Source organism: Theobroma umbraticum, unplaced genomic scaffold (genome assembly GCF_002168275.2).
Source record: "Theobroma umbraticum cultivar Fairchild unplaced genomic scaffold, ASM216827v3 scaffold_147.0, whole genome shotgun sequence".
Taxonomy (NCBI): domain Eukaryota; kingdom Viridiplantae; phylum Streptophyta; class Magnoliopsida; order Malvales; family Malvaceae; genus Theobroma; species Theobroma umbraticum.
In genome coordinates, this window is record NW_018397259.1 from 3,094,083 (window position 1) to 3,113,943 (window position 19,861).

Sequence of the window (19,861 nt, forward strand, 5' to 3'; positions counted from 1 at the left end):
CTTAACCTTAAGCAGCAAGGAATATTGCCATGATAGAAGCTAGCAAAATGGTAGGGTTTTTCATTTTGTTTATGTCTTCAAGTAGGATATAGATTCTAGAAGTCCAAGTAATTGATTTATTCATGATTAGACAAGAGGGCAAAGGATGACCTTTCAGACAATGGAATTGAAATTTCTTTTGCTGAATTATCTTCATCAAAGATTCATATGCTGACAAAAACGTGAAAGGGGAAAGGAAAGACTTAGTAGCAGTCATAAAATCGAAACATATATGGCCAAATAAGCAACAAGTAGCTGTGGTACTAGCATTTTATTACTGGGATCCTCAATCCTTGACCACAATTTGGATACCTCAAAACAATTCAAGCCGGAGATAAGAACGAATCTAAACTTAATTGTTTGCCTTAATAAACTTCAAAACAGCTAGATAAAATCCAGGCTCATCTACAAATTCAGTCATCTCAAAGGAATGTTCAGCTGCAACTCTCTGTAAAGTCGTTTTATCGGGCAAGTTTGCAACTATAATGTCAGGGAACTGTTTCCTTTGCTGCTCTAGCACTGCTCTACCTTGGGGATGGCTAATTACCAGTCTTGCACCTGTACAAGTAACAGTCAGAATCTCATATTGTAGAGGGGGCAACAGACTAGACATGGCCGACACCTTTTCATTCTAATACATGCAAAGTCTACTAAGCCCTTTTTCTTTTTCTTGTTCCCTCCCCTTGTTGAGTATCTACTAAGCTATTTCAACGGGTAAAGATATCCTATTTGGCAGAGACAGTAATAGCAACATACAGTCTGTGATACATGCGTTCCTTGCCAGCAATCAAAGGTAAAATGAAATAAAACAAAAGATCGACTTAAATTTTACCAAATATCCAGCAGGATTACCTGGTGAACAACGTTTTGCCAGCGATGTGAAAATCTGGTCAATTTTGAACGGCAGAGCAGGCAGAAAATAGAGAAATACAACGTCCAGTGGTGACCATTTCTCTGGCACATGTATCAATTCTCCTTGCCAACACTTAACCTCGTCATACTTTTCTTTAATTCCGGCTAAGATAAGAATAGAATCATGGACTACAAGCAACAATTGGCTGGGTGATGATTCAACCAAATGATCCACAAACCCTTCAGAACCAATCGAGACTAGTACTCTGGAAGTCTCCGCAATCTCCCCCACGGATGTAATGCGGTCAATATTTTGCCTAACTTGTTCAGAATTTAAATCATCTGAATCAAGAAATGACCAATCTTTTTCATGAAAATCTTCAATATTGATAACTGAAACTGCCCCCTCATTTGAAGCGTTTGCAGTTCCAGCGAATGACTGATGACTGCATAGTGACTTACATGAAAAGCTGGATTGAAATGAAAGACAAAGAGGAGAGGCACGGTATCTATCATGATGGGAACTGTCACTGCCAATATGTCGAGGCTGTGATTGAAGTCTAGGAAGGGACATGCGAGGAGGAGAGGGAGAAAGTAAAGAGCAAGGTAATAGGAGTGATTTCATTGAAGCTAAATAGTGTATTCAATTATGGAGATAATTTTGGTTCAAGATGAGCAAACACCAATAGCTTGGCGATACTTGACAGAGATAAATTAAGGAAAAGCTTAACACCCTTAAAGTTTACGAGTTTGACTGTTCATTCTATTATTATGCATCTTCAGTATATCTTCATAAGACCAAACATTCCCTTCCACCATACTACCCTGCTGTCATCAAGAACCGTGCAATGTCAATACTTTAAAATGAACAAAAGAATGGGAAAGAACAATTTCCATTGGCAATGGCAACTGGCAGGCCATGAATACACCAAAAAGCCCAAGCCATCTCTAATATACACAACAAGATTGTTAAAAGCTAAGGGAATGGGTAATTCTAACTTTCTTCTCAAATTTAATATAATCTACTTTAAAAGCAGAGAAAAAGAACCAAAAAAAAAAAAAACACAAAGATGAATAGGCACCCATAATTCTGCTGAAACAATGGATACCCATAACTTATACCAAGAATAGAAAATCTATGGAAGTCTCACAGCTGTGATAGAAAATTTCATTTGCAGAGAACCAAATTGGTAAAACGATTACTGTTTTAAAGTTTTGTAATATTTTATAATAGTTATTAGTTCATATAATTTGAAGACAAGAATGGAAGGAAGGAAGGAAGGAAAAACAAAAGAAGAAAAGGAGCAAACAAAATTGCCACAAGATAAAGAAAAAGAAAAAAAAGGATAAAATGGAGAAATAGAAGCGAACCTCGACTCCCCTTGAGCGCAGCAGCTGACTGTGGGCAGCGCCAGCAGCTTAGAAATGAGAGAAATAAGGATGGAAAGCCCATTAAGTTTTGGGCTTTCCAATAGAATACAATGATGATATTGACCCTTTCTCATTTGTTTCAACTTGTTTTCTTGACCAAAAGAAGAAAAAGAAAATAATTCATTAGCTATTTTGATTTTTGATACATATATCACTCTCAATAAGAACAAAATAATACAATTTTTATTTTTTTGATCAGCTTAGTTGATTTCCATATTATGAACACTCAAAATGGTGATGATTAAATAAAAATTCGAATGGTTCATCATTTTCATAAAATCTTTATATTGAGATTAATGTATTGAAATATAATTTTGTTTTATATCTTTGGAAACACAATGTCAAAAACTACATTCATTTGTAAAAGTTAAATATTTCCTACTCCCAACTCAGATTCTCCGGACTAAAGTCATGCAGTTCCTAATTTATACATCCCAATGCGTTGGACTGAACAGTTTGGTGTCATGTTCACCAAGTTAGCCGGTGACAGCATAGTATTTTGGTCTGGGAAAATGAAGGTCAAGGCTGAGTGCTGGGGAGTCTGTTGAGAACAGAGTGCTCTGGCTTGTGCTCACATTCGAAATCAAGATGAACGAAGGCTCGTTCAACTTCAGGGAGTTCTTCAATCTTTATCTGCAAGGATTCTCCAATGGCATGGGCCTCTTTCAATGGCAAGTACTCAGGCAGTTCAATGTCAACCTGATTTTGTAAAGGGAGAACCAACAGAATCAAATCTAGTAATTAAGCTGGACATTTTGCTTAGATATCATTCAGGTTTCTTTTCTTGGCACATATTGAAAATGTTTTTAAGAAATGAACCTGTTCAGTGCTAAGAACTACAAAATGACATACATATGTTTGCACATGTAATAAGTAAGGCAAAACTCAATTCAAAGTTGTCTGTCAAACAAAGGAGATGGAACCAGATACAATATCATGATGAACTGATCTCTTTGACGAGGTATATATGAAGCAAGATCTGTAAACATTTGCTATAAACCAACCTCAACAAAGAATAAGACACCGAAGGTATAGGCTCGAACGGTATCAACTCTTTTGATTTGAGGATGGTGCCTCAGGACAAGGTATGTAAGTTTCTGTAATACTTCAGGAGAAGCTGATTGTCCAACCAACGAAACTACATGAACAGAAGTTCAGAAAAAAAATGGTGGCATAAAATCAACTGAATTAAATAAGAATGTCAAGGAGCAAGCTAAAATTCTTGTGTCTGGAGTCCAGGACATTAAATGCTGATACATACAAGAAGGCATTCCTTTTTCTACTTAGCAAACCCCCACCCAAATCAGAAAAAATGAAAACAGATGTTCATATATTGAAAATGTGGACAACTGTCTATTAATGGAAAGAAAAACTTATAAGGATAAAACTAGAGGTTTCTGGAAACCTGAATTATATCTAATCAAATATCAATGAGCAGCAATAAGCTACAGATCCTTTTTTCTTTTTTTGAGAATTTAAGCTACTGATCTTTGCTAACAATAAACTGATGTACTATCATGGATAGTGAGTTACTATCAAGAATGTTATACTCCAAGGAATGTTCAAAATTTTAAATAAGGATCAATTTTCTATCTGTTACTTCTAAATACTTGAAGATTAGTAGCTATCCTGTTGTGCATTTGTGTCTGTATCTGTGAAAGAAGGAGAAAGAGAACCAGAAAGCCACCTGCATTTTCCAGTACAGTTCCAGACCAATTAGTTATAGTATAGAGTGCAAGGATGATAGCACCGACAGGGTCAATCCACCAGTAAAACTTATCACCAAGAACAGCAGCAATCAAACCGACTAGATTTGTTACCACATCAAAATAATGATCCTGTCAATCATCATTATACAAAGGAGGAAACCATCAGAACCTACCAGATATGGTATAAAATATCATTCTAATCATTGGCATTAACCTTTGCATAGGCACGGACAATTTTGCTCCCTGAGCTTCTACAGTAAAACCATAGGACAAGTTTGAGAGCAATAGCTGTCAGCATAATTGAATATAGCCAGATCAGTTGCAGTGAAGTCATTTTATCAGACGGTTTGTCTTTGATCAATTGTTCTATAGCTTCAACCAGCACCTGGAAGCCTGTACATGATAGTTGGAAGGAGGCTATGCAGTCATTGTTAGGGCATTCTTTCTTCCTCTAATATTTTAGTAAAATTTGTATTATGCAAAATGTAGAAGCTAATTAGAAATTCAGCATAATATCAAGATATCAGATGTTGAGTTCCAGTCAGGCTCAAGGCATTTACATGCAGGTAATAGTAGGGTGTCTTTGTTCTTGGATTTGGTCCATGAACATAAAAAGTTCAAAAATATTATCTTATTTTTTTCAACTGAAGATTAGTAAAGCAACTAAATAAAATTTTGGTAAACTTTATGGTACTAACTATATTAGTAGAATAGGTGAGTGAAATTGATTCTCCAGAAAGCATTTCAATTTTGTTTGCTTAAATCATATTCAGGGAAGATATAGTCGTAAAATTATGGGAGAAACCTCAACAATTAACCCAGTTAATGTACATGTGATGAAGGATAAAGCAAAAGAACATACCAAGAGTGGCCATGACAGCAGCGAAGATGATAATGCCTACAGGCTGCATCCTTAGTTTTCCAATAGGATACTTGTAGATGTTTATGCTTTTCATTGACAGATGTGTAAACCATAGTATACCGCCTGCCAAAAGATCTAAAAAAGAATCTAGTGTCGATGCAGCGATTGCTAGGGATCCACTCTTGACTGTTGCATATATCTGTAGGTGCATGGCATACATTCACTTCAATTGCTTTCTTGTTAAGGGAAAACACGTAAAAATTAGTTGCTAAGGCAGTGGAAGACCTAAAATGAAATAGCCTAACTGGATAATAAAATAATCCACACGGAACCTTTTGTATCAAGTTTGTTGCCAGAATTGTCATATTGCTTATAAATATAACAAAACAGAATACTCTGCTGTACTAAATGACCCCATTTTAAATAAATGGTAAGAAGTAAGCAGACCGGAACTATTAAATGAATAAGCATGTTTTGCAGGCTAGAACATAGTTAAATGTAAAAGAGTCCCTAAGTTATTTGAAATATTAAGCCAAATCCAGAAAACCTCACTGGTTGCTCATTTAGTTTCCAGAATTCTATAAGAAAAAAGGGAAAGGTGGATCACCTTAAGAGCAAGCAAAAAACCATTTGCCCCATTAGAAATGTTAATTGCTCTCTGATGTTGGGCTTGTTCTTCGTCACCTTGTGCTTCATCAATGACATGGGGTAATTCTAGGGAATCAACTTCCTCAAAAGATCTCAATGTAGCAAATTGTTTTTCATAGTATTCTTTTTCACCTGACAGAAAAAGTAAAATGTATGAATAAGGATCAGCAGAGAGAAACATAAAAAGGAAAGGGGATAATTTGTTCTCTAAAAGCTTGAGTTTAAGTCTTTAAGATTTAGATTACATGGAAGGGTAAAGAAATTTTCAAAATCATTTCCTTAATTAGGCAATACTATGGTTCATTTAAAACAAAACAGTGAGAAGAACATAGAAGACAAATATCACCCAAATCTCAGTCATGTGTACCACCTCCAACCGAAGTTCCAGCAAAAATATTCTTAGGATTTATATTATTTGCCAGTAAAAGATTAATCCACATTGATCCAGTAATACTAGCAAATGAGCAGAAATTCCCTATAAGACATTGTTTTTCTTCTGCGAATTCAAAACTCTGGGTCCGAAACCTCCATTTCTAATGGCTATGGCCACAACAAAAAGCTGCAATTGACTCTGTAACAGTAAGAGCAATAACAAGGCTTTACATGCTATATGAAAAGGAGTTTCAGAGAGTAAAAATAGTTTCCAATGAGGAGAAGGAACTCAAGACTCCAACTCATGCTATATATGTCCCTATGCAAAGAAGTCTTTGCTATTGCATCAACCAGACTTCAATTGTTTATTAATCAGTCACTTATTACAGGGCAAAGAAACTCGTAATTTGCATCATACAGGACTTTCTTTTGACATATTGATCATTTAGCAAGATATAGTTTAATCATTGGCTTGGGTTTTATTCTGGACAAACATCAAAATTCCTTGTTATTCTTCAATCGTATTCTCCTACATAGAGTGCCCTCATAATCAAGTTTTATCATACTAATGAGCTGCCTTAACTGAACCTGGAATGATAACAATCGCTTAATAGCTGAAAATGTGTCTGCAGTTACTGACCATACAAACAGAAAGCTTATATAAAAAGTCTAGCTCAACAAAAAATCCTTCTTCTCCAGAGCTGGAAATGCATCATTGCAAATTTGCAATTCATATTTTTCTAAGAATAATTACTATATAGCCTCCACAAGACATTCTCATTGCCATTGATATTAATCGAGTATGAGTTGCTATCAAGCAGTATTAAAAGAAAAATAAAAGAGAAAATGCATAGAGTTTCACTCATATTCTTCAACAAGTAATATCACATATGAGAACTGGAAAAGAATTGGGGGTAATAGAAAGAGACTTGGGCACCTTCAATCAAGCCAGTGGTTTTAGAAAGGTCAATATGAAAAGGGGCCTCAGGATCAATCCCAGACCGAACCTTATCAGGCAATTTGGAGAAGAATTCACACTTCAAAGCATCAGCTGAGTTAAAATATTCCGTCTGCCCATTGTGGATTAGCTTTTCTCCTTCACTTGACAACAATGGAGTTCTCACATTGCTCAAATCACCACCTTCCATTCCTTTTACGAAAAGATAACTAAAAAGTTAACAAAAAAAAACCATAAAAACCCAACAATCCAATATGCTTAGCAACAAACCTCAAACCAAAATTTGAAGATGATTGAACTCCATATTCCAATCCAATCTAAATCGAAAGGAAGAAGCAAAAAAGTTTCCAGGGGACACAAAAAGACCACCGGATAACGGCAAGAAACAACATACACCGAAATGGAGGACAAATTAATGATTCTCAGCAAATCAGACTCACCTCGTAAACAATTTTTTCAGAACAATTCACATGCCTGAGACTTTAAACAACGACCCCATTAAACTCAAATTGCCAGAAAGAAGAATAAAAATCCAAAAAATAAAAAACCATACAGTTTGATAGACTCTCGTGAACAACTGCTAGATGTTTATTAGCAAGCTTAGAAAACCTCTCATAAACTGAAATTTCTAGCTGCTCTTTGAACATATTTTCTACGTGGCCTCTTCTGTTTTTTGGTAAATCAGAAGCAGATATTTTGGGCTAATATGATAGAAGAAGTTGGTCCTTTTCGGACATGCCTGAGTGATCATATCTCAATTTTCAACAGCTGTCGGCTTCCCGCCACCATTCTCACATTTTAAGAGCCACAGCATACTTGAACGTTGTCCCTTTGCCAAGTGACAAACGTTCACTTCCGTGTTCGAGCATGGTATGATATCAATAATTCATGTGACGGTTCACGTTCTACCTTGACAAAATTAGATACTGTCCAAGTTATCATCACTGCAATTGAATTTCTATGTTGTTTTACTTATTGGATGAGTTTCTTATATAACAAAGGGTAATACCGTTTCTTTTATAATTTGTTATGATTCATTTCACTTGTACAATATTTGAGTTCCAACATCTCAAACTAAACCGACTCTCTAATGAATCTCTGACACTTGCAATACGCAGATCAAGATGAATGTATATATACAGAAAAATCTCATTCTTGCTCAATCAAAAGAAGGTAATATGGCAAAATAAATAAAATAATGAATCAAAATCAAGAAGTTAGAATTATGGCCATTTATTGGTGGTGAGGTATGGTGCAATGCTGTATATATATCCCATTTTCAAAGTCTAGTTCATGAAGTCTTTACTCGTTTCATGAGATTTATTAATGTCTCTGTCTGTCTTAATAAGCATTGAGAGGTTATTTGCCAAAAGAAGTGGCCACCTTGATTAGATTCTTTGTATGTGTCAGGAAAGATCATCTTTCATGTGACTTTTCTCACTTATTTCCCAGAAGCTGAAGCTTGGGCCTCTTAATGGCAACCTATGCTGCCGCCTTATTAACTTCTCTTCCATCGGTGGCAAATGCTGTGTTTTCGGTAAATTATCAGGATTTCTACAGCATCCAAATTAGCCCACTATTAAACCCAAACCAGCCCAATTTTAATGGGCCATTTCAGCAAGTGACTAAAGCAGTACGGTCAAAGCCCAACTTTCGACAGAGAATGACAGCAACTTGTCTGCATTCGAATCGTTTTTTGACTGCCAACGAACCTCAGATCGGAAGTTCTCAGTTTTCTTCCCAAACGAACTTTCCCGAGAAAACCTTTTCGTTCACTTTCTAGTCAAAATGGCGACACCTCAATTCCTATCATCGTTTAAATACTCAGACAGCCTAACAGTGGTAGCCATCTCCTTTTGCACAGCCGTAGTCTGCGAAGCCATATCCTGGCTCTTAATATACCGAACCAATTCTTACAAATCCCTCAAATCCTCAATTGACAAAGCTGCCAAGAAACTCGAAACCATGAAGACCGACCAAAACCCAAACAAGTTATCCAACAAAAAATCCAAAACCAAGAAAATCGACCGTGTCGAAACCAGCCTTAAAGAATCCAGCCGTGACCTTTCCCTATTCAAGTTCAAATCTGGGGCTGTCGTGGCCCTGGTTTTGATCGTCGTTTTTGGGTTCTTGAATTCGCTTTTCGACGGGAAAGTTGTGGCCAAATTGCCCTTCAAGCCGATTGGGATTGTGATGAAGATGAGTCATAGAGGGTTACAAGGGGAAGATTCGACGGATTGTTCGATGGTGTTTCTGTATTTCTTGTGTTCGATTAGTATAAGGACTAATTTGCAGAAATTTTTGGGATTTTCGCCGCCGCGAGGAGCTGCTGGTGCTGGGTTGTTCCCAATGCCTGACCCCAAGACTAATTGATTCAGTTTTAGTTGATCTTTGGGGGGAATTTAAGGAACTGGGTATGTCATTTTTTGGGTTTTTTAAGAAATTAATTTTAGCTACTATTTCTCTAATGAGATTCATGTTTTAGTTAATGGGAATTTGGAGTTTTGGATTTTATGTGATTATTAATGACAATAACTGGGTTTTATATTTGAAAATTTTCATCTGCATCTTATTATATGTTAATTTTAATGATGATTAAGTTGCCAGTGTGTGAATTCTAGATGGGATTAAATGATTTAATATACAAGAGGTAGAGCCTTAATTATAGGATTGAACTTTTAACTATGAGAACCTTTAGGCTCTGTTATGCCTGTATTGGAATAATCCGTGTTTGATTGTCATCTTTTTGTAATCTGTTGAGACTGTTTTAGTGAAAAGTTTGTTGTGGATGTTCATTCTGTTTCTGATAGAAAGATTCACGGATAAAATGTCGGCACTATGGTGTGTACATTTCGTACAATTTATACAATCTATGAACTGGTGGTCAATTATATGCTAATCTTAACTCTGAAAGTGGTAAGGCATAAATATTTTAGAGATAGAGTGCCCTCCTACCTTCATGTTTGCATATTCTGGGATATTTGAGGAAACTTATATTAGATCCACCGTATATCCTTGCTTAGAGATTGGTACTTAAGTGTTGAAAATGTTATTTGTTTTCCTTGTTCTCCTTGTGTGGAAATGTACTAACGAAGTAAATCTCACTGTATGCTTTGTTTGTTTTATCTTCTTATCTTGGGATTTTATTGGAAGCTTGAAGGAAGATGACCTTTGTAATTTGTAGAACTCACTGTTACAAGTTTCAACGTAGGAAGACATCATACTGTAAAGTGGTAATTCTGAGTAAGAAATACTTATGAACAGAGTCGTGGAACTTTGAAAATAAGTTTTAGATTTGGCATGCATAAAACTGTGAAATAAGCTGTTTGGCTTTTAACTGTGTTTGGGATAGTCTACGCTCTTGCTAGTGTTGCATAATGGATGTATATTGGCATGTTTGTCCTTTAAGTTCATTTTGTACTTTGGAATTGGATGCAATGTATTCAACTGGGTTTTCTTTATTAAATGGAAGTAGATGATTTAGCAGCTTCTGTCTTTCTCATCTTGTACTCATTATTGTAAGGCATGCAATGTCATGTGATTTAAACTCAGGATTTAGGAGTGCGTTGAATTATGTTTGTGCATATGGGTGGGGTGAGTATCTCTAGCCTTATCTGCGTACATATTTCCATTTGGTGTATGAGAAAATGGAACGCTGCTGGTCACCAAATTTTCCTAGTTATAAACTGGGCACTCTATCCCTTGCACCCTCAGTTTCTCCTGGATTCACTCCGCAGCCCATCTGGATTATTTGAGTTGAGAAAGATATCCTTTGTTTCTATGATCAAACATGTTATAAGGTTAATTGGTTGCTGCTTGTTGTTATATGATTTCTCCCCCTGGCTAACCGGCTTTCATGGGTGGCATTTGGAACCAGTCTGTTCATCAAAGTAGAATTTTATTGCTGGAAGGTGGTATCCAAGTTTCATGAAATTTTAAGAATCAAAGTTAAGCTAAGACCATTGTATCTCCTTCATTCGACTTGGATTATCAGGAAGAGGCTGCCATTTTCTCGTATAATCTTAACTTCATATCTCCTAAACTAATTAAAGCGAGCAACCGAATGAAACTTTGAATGTATGATTTCTCCCAAGTTTTAACAAATTGGTGAGAGCAGAGCATGTCAAACCATTTTTGGTCGTCAAATCCATATGATACAGGCCCCTTTCTTACAAATTTTATTACATTTGACCAAAGAAGAAAGAAAGTCAACCGTAGTCTCAAAAGTTAATTTGCATTATCATTTGTTGTGTCAACACTTAGAACTGAATTATCTCAATCTCAGTTGGAAAGCAAAAAAAAAAAATGTAGGTGGGAAGCTCTGAAAGACATGTTTGATCCGCACCGCACGTGCAACCTTTGTGGACCCCATGGGTTAATGAATATCGACGGTTACACATAGTCCCCCAGGCAAATTATTAAAGTAAGGATTTTTCCGAAGCTGGCTCCCAGACAAGACTTTATTTATTGCGTTCGTTTTGGACTCCTCTACGAAGGAAAGGCGTTGTAGTTTGGTTTATGGTAAATGATTCTCTCTTCTTCACTACGGATGGATTAATTTTCAATTTCAAACTTTAAATTAAAACAAAAAAAATAATTATTGTGCTTATGTAAATCTATTTATCTAATAAATTTTTATTTTTATATGACGCGATTATAATTCGTAATATGAATTTTCTAACATAATTAGTGACCAATAAATTGGGTACATAAATTACTCTTAAAAATTTTAAATCTCTTATCTTGATTCGAATATTTTAATAAGGTCTACTTATTCATTAAATCTAAATTGCTTATAAGCAAACCAATGAACTAATAATCTATACATGGTTTTAGTGCATGTAAATCTTGGATATAGTTATAAAATTTTGTAAGATTCAAGAATATAATTTTAGTTGATGGATAGTGTCAGATAAAAAATTTAAAATGTGTAATTAGTGTAATTTTCACTTTGTAATTCATTTAACATCATTAATTATTTGTAGGATTGGGTAATTGATATATATTTTTCCCTTTTATTTAATTTTGGGTATAAGTCAATTGTTTCAAGCATTATGAAAAGAGCTAACCCTTGTTTGCTCATATGTAGAAGTCAAGAGAGAGATAAGCCCACTTTTTATGTGTAAACCAGGAATGAAGCCTCATTACGAATGCTCTCTGATGGAAAATGGAACACACATACCTAGCCTGTTATCAAAGTCATGTAAAACAGAGTGTGTCTGTGACTTGAATCAAACCAAGGTTTATTCTAACATCAATCATCAACCTCAAGTGTCTCCTCCCTTCTCAACTTCATGCAACTCGCAACAATCCTCATTGCTTAAGCTCATATATATAAATGATGATGATGATGATGATGATTTTTTTTTAAAAAATTAATTAATTCAGTTAAAAATTTAAAAATTTATATTAGACACGTTATGAGTGTATAAATTTTATATATTAATAAGTCAAACATTATCATTTTGTGAATAAATATATTTAAAAGTTGAAAATTAATATTTATAATTTTAAAAATATTTATTTTAATTTTTTAAACTTTTATCTTTATATAGTTAGGAGATAATATTTTATAATTAAATAATAAAGTACAAATACTGTACATTATGTATATGTATATACACTTAATGTACATCAAATACAAGTCCAATCTCTGATCCCAAAACAACTTGTATAAGTAGCTCTCCCCTAGTTTGATTTGTTGACAGCAGCCACCTCTCTGTTTTTCTCAACAAATCTGGCTTAATTTCTTCTTCGTTTACTATGCAGGCCAAAGCTGACTCCGCCCAGAGCTCCAATTCAATCATTCCTAGCTTACCAGCACCACTAGTGCTGTTGAGTGAAACCCAAGAAACTTGTCCATTCGTATGCTACCGCTGCTCGAAGAGGTTCCCTTCCACGCATGCCTTGGGAGGCCACCAGAATGCGCACAAGAAGGAAAGAAATGAGGAGCACAGTCTCTATGTCGAGCAACGCCTCGCGTTGATGAGGCAGCCTCCCATCACTTTTCCATCGCTGACGCCTCTCACGGTTGTCCCATCTGCTAAAATTTTTGGCCATTTGGCAAAACCGGCAGTGATTAACTCAGTGCCGGCTAGCCATGGTTCTATGTTGCTGCAGCCCCTGGCTTCTGGTTTTATCTTTGATCGCCTGAAAGCGCCAGTTTTCATGCCTGCTGGGTTCCACTTCGGTCCAGCAAGGACTGAAGTCAAGGGTGGAGAGGTTTCGTATAAGGGTTCTCATCATGAAACCGATAATCATCATCCTTATAAGAAGCCTGCCAATAAGAAATCAATGCCGTGGAAGCTGTATTTCCATGAAGAAAGGGATTTTTGGGCAAAAGCTGAAGAAGACAGCGCCGGTTCCAAGGAGTACTCAGCTTCAACTACAACCGATGATGCTGGTCCAAATGCTGAAGCCTTAATTAATGAAGACAAGGAAGATGCTCATGATCAAAACACATCAAAGGAGGAGCTGGACTTAACTTTGAGGCTCTAATGAAAGATGGGAAATATTTGGTAGAAAAAGAATGGATGTTGAAGGGCATCATAAATGAGAATCTGCTAAATAAATGAAGAAAAAAAGAATAAAAAGAATGAGGGCTAAGATCAGTACCGTGGTCATCTTCTCATGGATGTTTCTAAATTTTCTTTCGTAACTTGTGAGCTAATTAGCTAGTTGTTGTTGTTGTTATGTAGTTTCTACACCTTCTGTTCATGCTTATGCATGCTTTTTAGCTTAGCTTCTATCATTTGCGAATATGTAATTGTAATAAGTTACTATCAGGTTCAAAAACCTGGTTTAGCTGTGTTAACAGTTAATGCTTTTTTCCTTTTCTGGTGGCTTGAAGAGCGTTATGCACAATTCAAAATTATTAGGAATCTTGCAAATATGTCAAGAATAGCTAAGACCAGCTTCACTATGGAAAAAGCCATTAATCAAACAGCTGATAAGTTCAGCTCAGAAACGCATAGCAACAACTCTGCAATCTGAATTATAATATTAATTTCCGGGTCTTGATCATTAGGGAAGTGCTTTCTATCAAAAAGGGTCGTCTCAGTGAGTAATTACCTTGATATTTCCATGTCACAGCCTTGTCTTATTAAGAGAGAGAGAGAGAGAGAGGAAACATCAGATTGTCATGCATTGGGTAATTTGTGTATTAAAAAATATACGGAAGCAAATTTCAAAAAAAAAAAAAAACCGAAGCACACATGAATGTAGCAGTAACACTACTGTTTAAAGTGTATATAGTTAATTACCAAATTTTTTTTATTGAACTCTGGACTCATGCAAGTAATGAGATGCCAAGGGTAGAGTTATTATGAATTGGGATGAGTCCGCAGACAGGGTTAATGCATGCTTATACATGGTGGTGGCTTGCCTCAAAAGTCGAACTATTTGCTTCTAATCTCTAACTGAAACGAGTGGAAAAATATCAGCAGAAGAGAGTACCAGTCCGTGAGAAAGGTATAATTCTTAATTCATTTCTCTTTCTTTAACTGCTTAACCCTCTTTGATTTTCCCTGGTCTGCTAATCCCTTCATTCTCTTTTTCTTTCCTCTCATTCCCTCATTTCAAAATCCTAAACATTTTCACCAGAATTCAGAAAGAACAAAAATGAACCAGTTGGCTAAAGCAATAATAAAAACATAACGCTTAGGGTGGTCTAAACCAAAAACCAATTGAACATCAGAGAATGGCAAAACTACAGATATATAAGAACTGTTATAATGTCCTTATTAATTAATCCAAACTGCTTGACTCTGAAGATTGCGCACTGATATTAGTTTTAACCTTTCTTCATAATTAGCTTGACCATACCGTCATTTTCCATTCCTATTAAAAGTGTTATTAGATTGAGTCACAACTTCTATCAAAGCAGGAGTACTTAAATTATACATTTGTAAATGTATGTATGTATGTATGTATGTATGTATATTATGCTGTGACTTTTAACATCCGACTTTAATTTAATATAATTTAATTCTTCTTCAGGTCCAGCACTCTCCCTCTATATAACCTTTGCTTTGTGTCCTCCTAATAGTCCATCATCCTTTCTTCTCTCTTTCACTTCCATCGTCAACAAAAGACTTAGCTGAGGCCTTCGGTGGGGGCTTTGGTCTTCAAACAAAATCCGATCATCATGAGCATGGTGCCAGCGGGAGAATCAAACTCCAAAGGAAAAGCTGTTGCTTCAGCAGAGCCAAAGCCTGAGTTCAAGTGCCCAAGATGTTGCAAAATCTTTCACTCTGCACCTGCCTTATGTGGCCACCAAAATGCTCATCGTCTTTTGAAAGAACCCATGAATATATCACCCGTTCTGGCAGCGGTTTTGAATAACCCTCTTCCCCCTGATGATAAGCCTGAACTGATCACTCCGAGTTCAAAACCAGCTGGAATCAATCCCACTGTAGGGACCAAGGAGCTTATTTCGAAGCAGCCTAGTGCTGGAAACGTATCTCCTCGGTATCATCCTTATAACAGACCTGGTAAGGAGCCTATCCAGGACAATCTCGTGAAAGAAACTAGCTACAACAATAATCCTGACAAGGAGGCAGAAGGCGGTGAGGATTTCATGAAACAGCTTATCCAAAAGGATGCTCAACCTCAATATCATCCTTTTGAAAGGGTACTGCCAGAGTACAGTCAGGATGACTACCCTCTCCCACAGTGTACCATGGATCTGCTGGGCGAATGGATGCCAATAAGTGGGTTTGGCGACCATGGTCACCTGGAGGGAACATCCTCCGGGAGAACCCTATCCGATCCTATTTTAAGGATTCATCCAATGGAAGCTGGGGAAGCTGCTGGTCTTGAGATTGGTTCCAAGACAGGCCCTGCGCATTTGGACTTAGAGTTAAAGCTAGGGTTTTGAGCTAATGATGCTTTTGATTATACCTCTGTGGTTGTCAGCGTGTAAAGTTGGGTCTAGTTGAATTCCCTTTTATGTCGGATAAATGTGGTCTGCTTAGCCCCCAAACTTAGCCCTATTGTGTTGTTCAGACAGAATCTGCCAATCTGTACAAGGTCGGCTGGTGCTGATGGTAAGTCTAGGGTTTTGCTGTTTCTTTGGGCTGTTTTTGGCTGTAGTAGTATATCAAATCAAATGAATCAAAGAATGTTTTCTGATATAATCATATACAAAAACTCATTTTTTTTTTCCCAGAAATCTTGAATATCTTCTTCTTCTGCTAAAAATTGCTGTAACCAATGAGACAGTGGAGTAAGCATCAAGATTTCTTCTCAAACATGTGATATATACCCAATGAAGGTGTCCAGGTTTTCTTTTTTGGAGGTTTTCAAGGTTAGTTTAAAAACAAGAACAGTTCAAGGTATTTTGGCCTCCTTAAGTTCCTATGTTTACTATAATTAGTCTGTATTCAATGAATATCTGCATATTTCATTTTAATTAGAAGCTTACCATCCTACTTAAGAGCTCTCTTTCAGAAAAAAGGGATTTATTCATGTTTTATTCCTTATTATTACCAGCTAAATGGTAACTCATATCACAAACTTTTCTCCTCACACTGATTATGACATACTGCCGATGTTCTTCTGATTTGTTACGTATTAATTTCCTTAGATTTATTAGTTTACATTGATTAAATATAATCAAGTCCCCTTGTTGAAGATCAAAGAGCAATATTTGTGCTTTGGGACTTAAACAAACCGGAAGTTTGAAATTCAAAAAGAAGAAACCTTTGAAGTTCGTAACCGTGTGCAACAATCAATGTGTGATATAATGATAGGCATTGCATGATTTACAATTTAACATAACATAATGATCCAAATATGTACAATCTGTATCTGCAAATTGTACATATAATATTTTTCATTGTTATTATATGGTGGATGTTGTGACGATTATACAGAGAACCTATAGTAGTTATTCAGTTCCTTGCCGATACCATTATTTCAATTATATATATAGCACATGTTTAATAAATTCATTAAAATTTAATTATATATCGTCAATTCAATGTTCTCCATACATAGTATTTATATGTTTATATTGAATATGAAAATTTTAATAAGAATTCTATAGAACGTACAAAATAGTTGCATAATTTCTTATAGAATACGACAAATTCAATTATAAGGAAATACGTGTAAATTAATGAATTCGTTAGAACTTATAAATGATCATAAATATATTGATAAAATTGAAAGTGAAAAGATAGATTCAAAATTACATATTGATTCATAACTTATTAATGATTTACAACAAATTTAAAGAAAATTAATGGTTTACGACAAATTCAAAAATGATTGAAGTATAAAAGATATGACGAGCAACTAATAATCATGTAAAAGCACACAAGTAAATGGTCGTATACAAATCAATGATTTTTTACATAACGTGACAAATTCAATTATAACGAAACATGCATACGTTGATAAACTCGACAGAATTTATAATTGATCATAAATATATTGTAAATTTAAAAGTGAAAAGGAAGAATTAAGATAACGTATTGATTCGAATCTCATCAATGATTTACGACAAATTCAAAGACAATTAATGATTTACGACAAATTCAAAAATGATTGAAGTATAAAAGATATGACGATTAACTAATAATTGCATAAAAGCATATATGTAGATGACTGTATATAAATCAATGATTTGTTTACAAAATACGACAAATTCAATTATAACGAAACACATGTAAGTTTATAAACTCGTTAGAATTTATCACAAATCATAACTATATTGATAAATTTAAAAGTGAAAAGGAATAATTAAGATTACATATTGATTTGTATCTCATCAATAATTTACAACAAATACAAATAAAATTAATAATTTACGACAAATTTAAAGATGATTGAAGCGTATATGATATAATGATCTATTAATAATCACATAAAAGCCCATACATAGATGATCTATCATTGTTTACAACAAATCAATGATTGTAAAACTCGATGATTGTATCATCTGTTACAACAAATCAATGATTTATTGAAGTATCAGTAACCGTTTAAATGAAATGGCGAGGACTACTCTAAGCTAATTTAGTAAGCACACTTTTGATAAAGGATTATACCTTATTATAGAATGCCCATGACAAATTCAAAGCTTGATATTCATCAAAATTATTTCAATGAGTAGCTAGATTAACTTTATAAATGTGTTGAAGTTTGATGAACATTTTGAAATACATGCCATAATTCTTTTATAATCATCAAACATGTATAAGTAGAGGAAGCAGTATATTTGCCATTAAAAAAAAAAGAAAGAAAGAGGAAGAAATATATTTGCAGCTTACTCCACATCAATGGATGCCCTGAAGAATCCATGGCTGCATGGAGAATAAAAAGTTAAGGGGAGGAAAAGAAAAGATATAATCCATAATCCATTGCAGCCATATTTACAAACATAGGCTTCAGGAAACAGGTGATTTACTCATTTTTTCTTACCTTTATTTTTATTTTTTTTTCCTTTTGGCCCATCTATATGCATAGAAATCCGTACTCAGAAAGTTGGTAATGGGACGAGCGTTTTCCATTTACATGAGAGCATTTATGATGATATTTGGAGTCTGATAAGGTATTAATTAGAAAATCCAAAGGGGATTGACATAGCTTAAATTTTTAGGCTTCTTTTTGTCAGTCGGTCCAATGGGATTCATAGTTTTATTTTTCAACTACAGAACCGGACATTGGAAAGTAAGATAAATACCCTTCCATGTCTGAGGGCTGGCTTAAACTCCTCTCATTTCACAGGACAGAGAAGGGGATTCCTTTCCATATTTGCTTGACAAAGAGACGTGGTCTTAATGGATCAATTAATGCATCCTTAGCCGGTTTTTATATGGTGACTATACTGCTAATAAGACCGTGGAATTACATGCACTAACTTGGAAACTTGTGGGGGTGTGGCCCTAATTGCCATATCTACTCTTATCTGTCTACTACTTAAGGCTAAACCATTTTCATAAAATCTTAATTTTTTATGTTCCTTTCGAAGACCATGAAAGATAAATGTCTATGAAATGATAATTATATATATTTTAAAAAATTAATAATAATAATAATAATTAAATATTTGATTTAGTGATCAGTGAACGATTTTCTTATTAAAAAAGTAAAATTCGAATATGTTTAAATAGATTTTATTAAAATTTTATTAAAAAAACATTTTAATAAAATTTAAATTTTATATATACCTTCCTGGTAAATAACATTTCTTTTTTTTTTTAACCCTAAACTCTTACCATATATATATGTTATCAATAAGGTACACCAAAAATCCTCAATAAATAGCCTCTCCTGCTTTGCTTACCTAGTCCAACCCCACCTCTGACCTCTCTCTAGATGTTCTTTCTTTTGAGTCAAAATCGTCAACATGCAAGCCAAGGCAAACTGTCGTGAGAGCTCAACCGCTCCATCAAAGCCTAGGGTGAGCCTGGGGCTGGAGGCAGTGGTGAAATCCATGTGGTCATGTCCTTCCATGTTCTCCGAGGCCACATCCCATTCCCATTCCTCGGATGCCCTAGGAGGAGACCAATATCAAGCTGCATTAACTGCAAGGGACGAAGCCTTGGCAGGGATAATTGCTCTCAAGGAACTACTGGGAAAGGGAAACTCAAGGCCGATACCAGGGATAGTTATCGAGCCTTTCAATATAAAGGTTATACCACCCTGCAAAGATTGCCAATTCATTGACTGTAATTGGGATGACCTGATAGGTCAAGCAGGCTCTGACAGTACTGATCATGTGTCCGGGCCAGCTTATGAAGGTAAAAAAGCCGAAGACTCCGACAGCTCGGTGCCATTGACTAAGAATTTTCCAGGATATGGAGTCATAGATCGCTGTGGGGGTTGCTTTGGGTACTCGAATTATCATTTTGAGCCTCCCTGCTATGAGGAGCTGATGCCATTGGAGCTGAACCATCTGTTTAAACAGACAAGCACGACCCATGGTAGTGAGAACAAGGCTGCAGACGGTGCTCTTTCAGAAAAGATGAACTCAAATCTGAA

At 35.4% G+C, this 19,861-nt stretch overlaps 3 protein-coding genes across 8 annotated transcripts; 1 reads left to right on the forward strand and 2 right to left on the reverse strand.

The window, feature by feature from the left end:
- Positions 1–272: 272 nt before the first annotated feature.
- LOC110415298 (DNA-directed RNA polymerase subunit beta) lies at positions 273–2,297 on the reverse strand. Of its 2 annotated transcripts, none has more exons than XM_021426900.1 (3): positions 2,263–2,297; positions 892–1,719; positions 273–597 (listed from the first exon to the last, which is right to left on the reverse strand). In XM_021426900.1, the coding sequence occupies exons 2-3, from the start codon at positions 1,514–1,516 to the stop codon at positions 392–394; spliced, it is 831 nt and encodes a 276-aa protein (XP_021282575.1). In that variant the 5' UTR covers positions 1,517–1,719; positions 2,263–2,297; the 3' UTR covers positions 273–391. The 2 variants fall into 2 exon arrangements, with proteins under 2 accessions (XP_021282575.1, XP_021282576.1); XM_021426901.1 differs by having other exon boundaries at positions 892–1,716; positions 2,263–2,291.
- A 294-nt stretch (positions 2,298–2,591) lies between these two features.
- Positions 2,592–7,642, reverse strand: LOC110414953 (metal tolerance protein 4-like). 5 transcript variants are annotated; one of them, XM_021426375.1, is made up of 8 exons: positions 7,142–7,642; positions 6,851–7,063; positions 5,501–5,673; positions 4,894–5,092; positions 4,246–4,319; positions 4,010–4,160; positions 3,327–3,460; positions 2,592–3,021 (listed from the first exon to the last, which is right to left on the reverse strand). In XM_021426375.1, the coding sequence occupies exons 2-8, from the start codon at positions 7,059–7,061 to the stop codon at positions 2,842–2,844; spliced, it is 1,122 nt and encodes a 373-aa protein (XP_021282050.1). In that variant the 5' UTR covers positions 7,062–7,063; positions 7,142–7,642; the 3' UTR covers positions 2,592–2,841. The 5 variants fall into 5 exon arrangements, with proteins under 5 accessions (XP_021282050.1, XP_021282049.1, XP_021282048.1 ...); XM_021426374.1 differs by having other exon boundaries at positions 3,327–3,439; positions 4,246–4,424; XM_021426373.2 differs by having other exon boundaries at positions 4,246–4,424; positions 7,312–7,640.
- Positions 7,643–8,563: 921 nt separating this feature from the next.
- On the forward strand, positions 8,564–9,426 carry LOC110415312 (transmembrane/coiled-coil protein (Protein of unknown function DUF106, transmembrane)). Its single transcript, XM_021426927.1, has one exon. The coding sequence runs from the start codon at positions 8,660–8,662 to the stop codon at positions 9,242–9,244; it is 585 nt and encodes a 194-aa protein (XP_021282602.1). The 5' UTR covers positions 8,564–8,659; the 3' UTR covers positions 9,245–9,426.
- The last annotated feature ends 10,435 nt before the right edge of the window (positions 9,427–19,861 follow it).

Coding starts and splice junctions, on each gene's coding strand:
- LOC110415312 (XM_021426927.1), top strand. CDS start 8,660: ATGGCGACACCTCAATTCCTATCATCGTTTAAATACTCAGACAGCCTA.
- LOC110415298 (XM_021426900.1), bottom strand. CDS start 1,516: ATGAAATCACTCCTATTACCTTGCTCTTTACTTTCTCCCTCTCCTCCT. Junction 598..891: donor GGCAAAACGTTGTTCACCAG/GTAATCCTGCTG, acceptor TTACTTGTACAG/GTGCAAGACTGGTAATTAGC.
- LOC110414953 (XM_021426373.2), bottom strand. CDS start 7,061: ATGGAAGGTGGTGATTTGAGCAATGTGAGAACTCCATTGTTGTCAAGT. Junction 4,425..4,893: donor TGCTGTCATGGCCACTCTTG/GTATGTTCTTTT, acceptor TATCATGTACAG/GCTTCCAGGTGCTGGTTGAA. Junction 4,161..4,245: donor TTGTCCGTGCCTATGCAAAG/GTTAATGCCAAT, acceptor GATGATTGACAG/GATCATTATTTTGATGTGGT.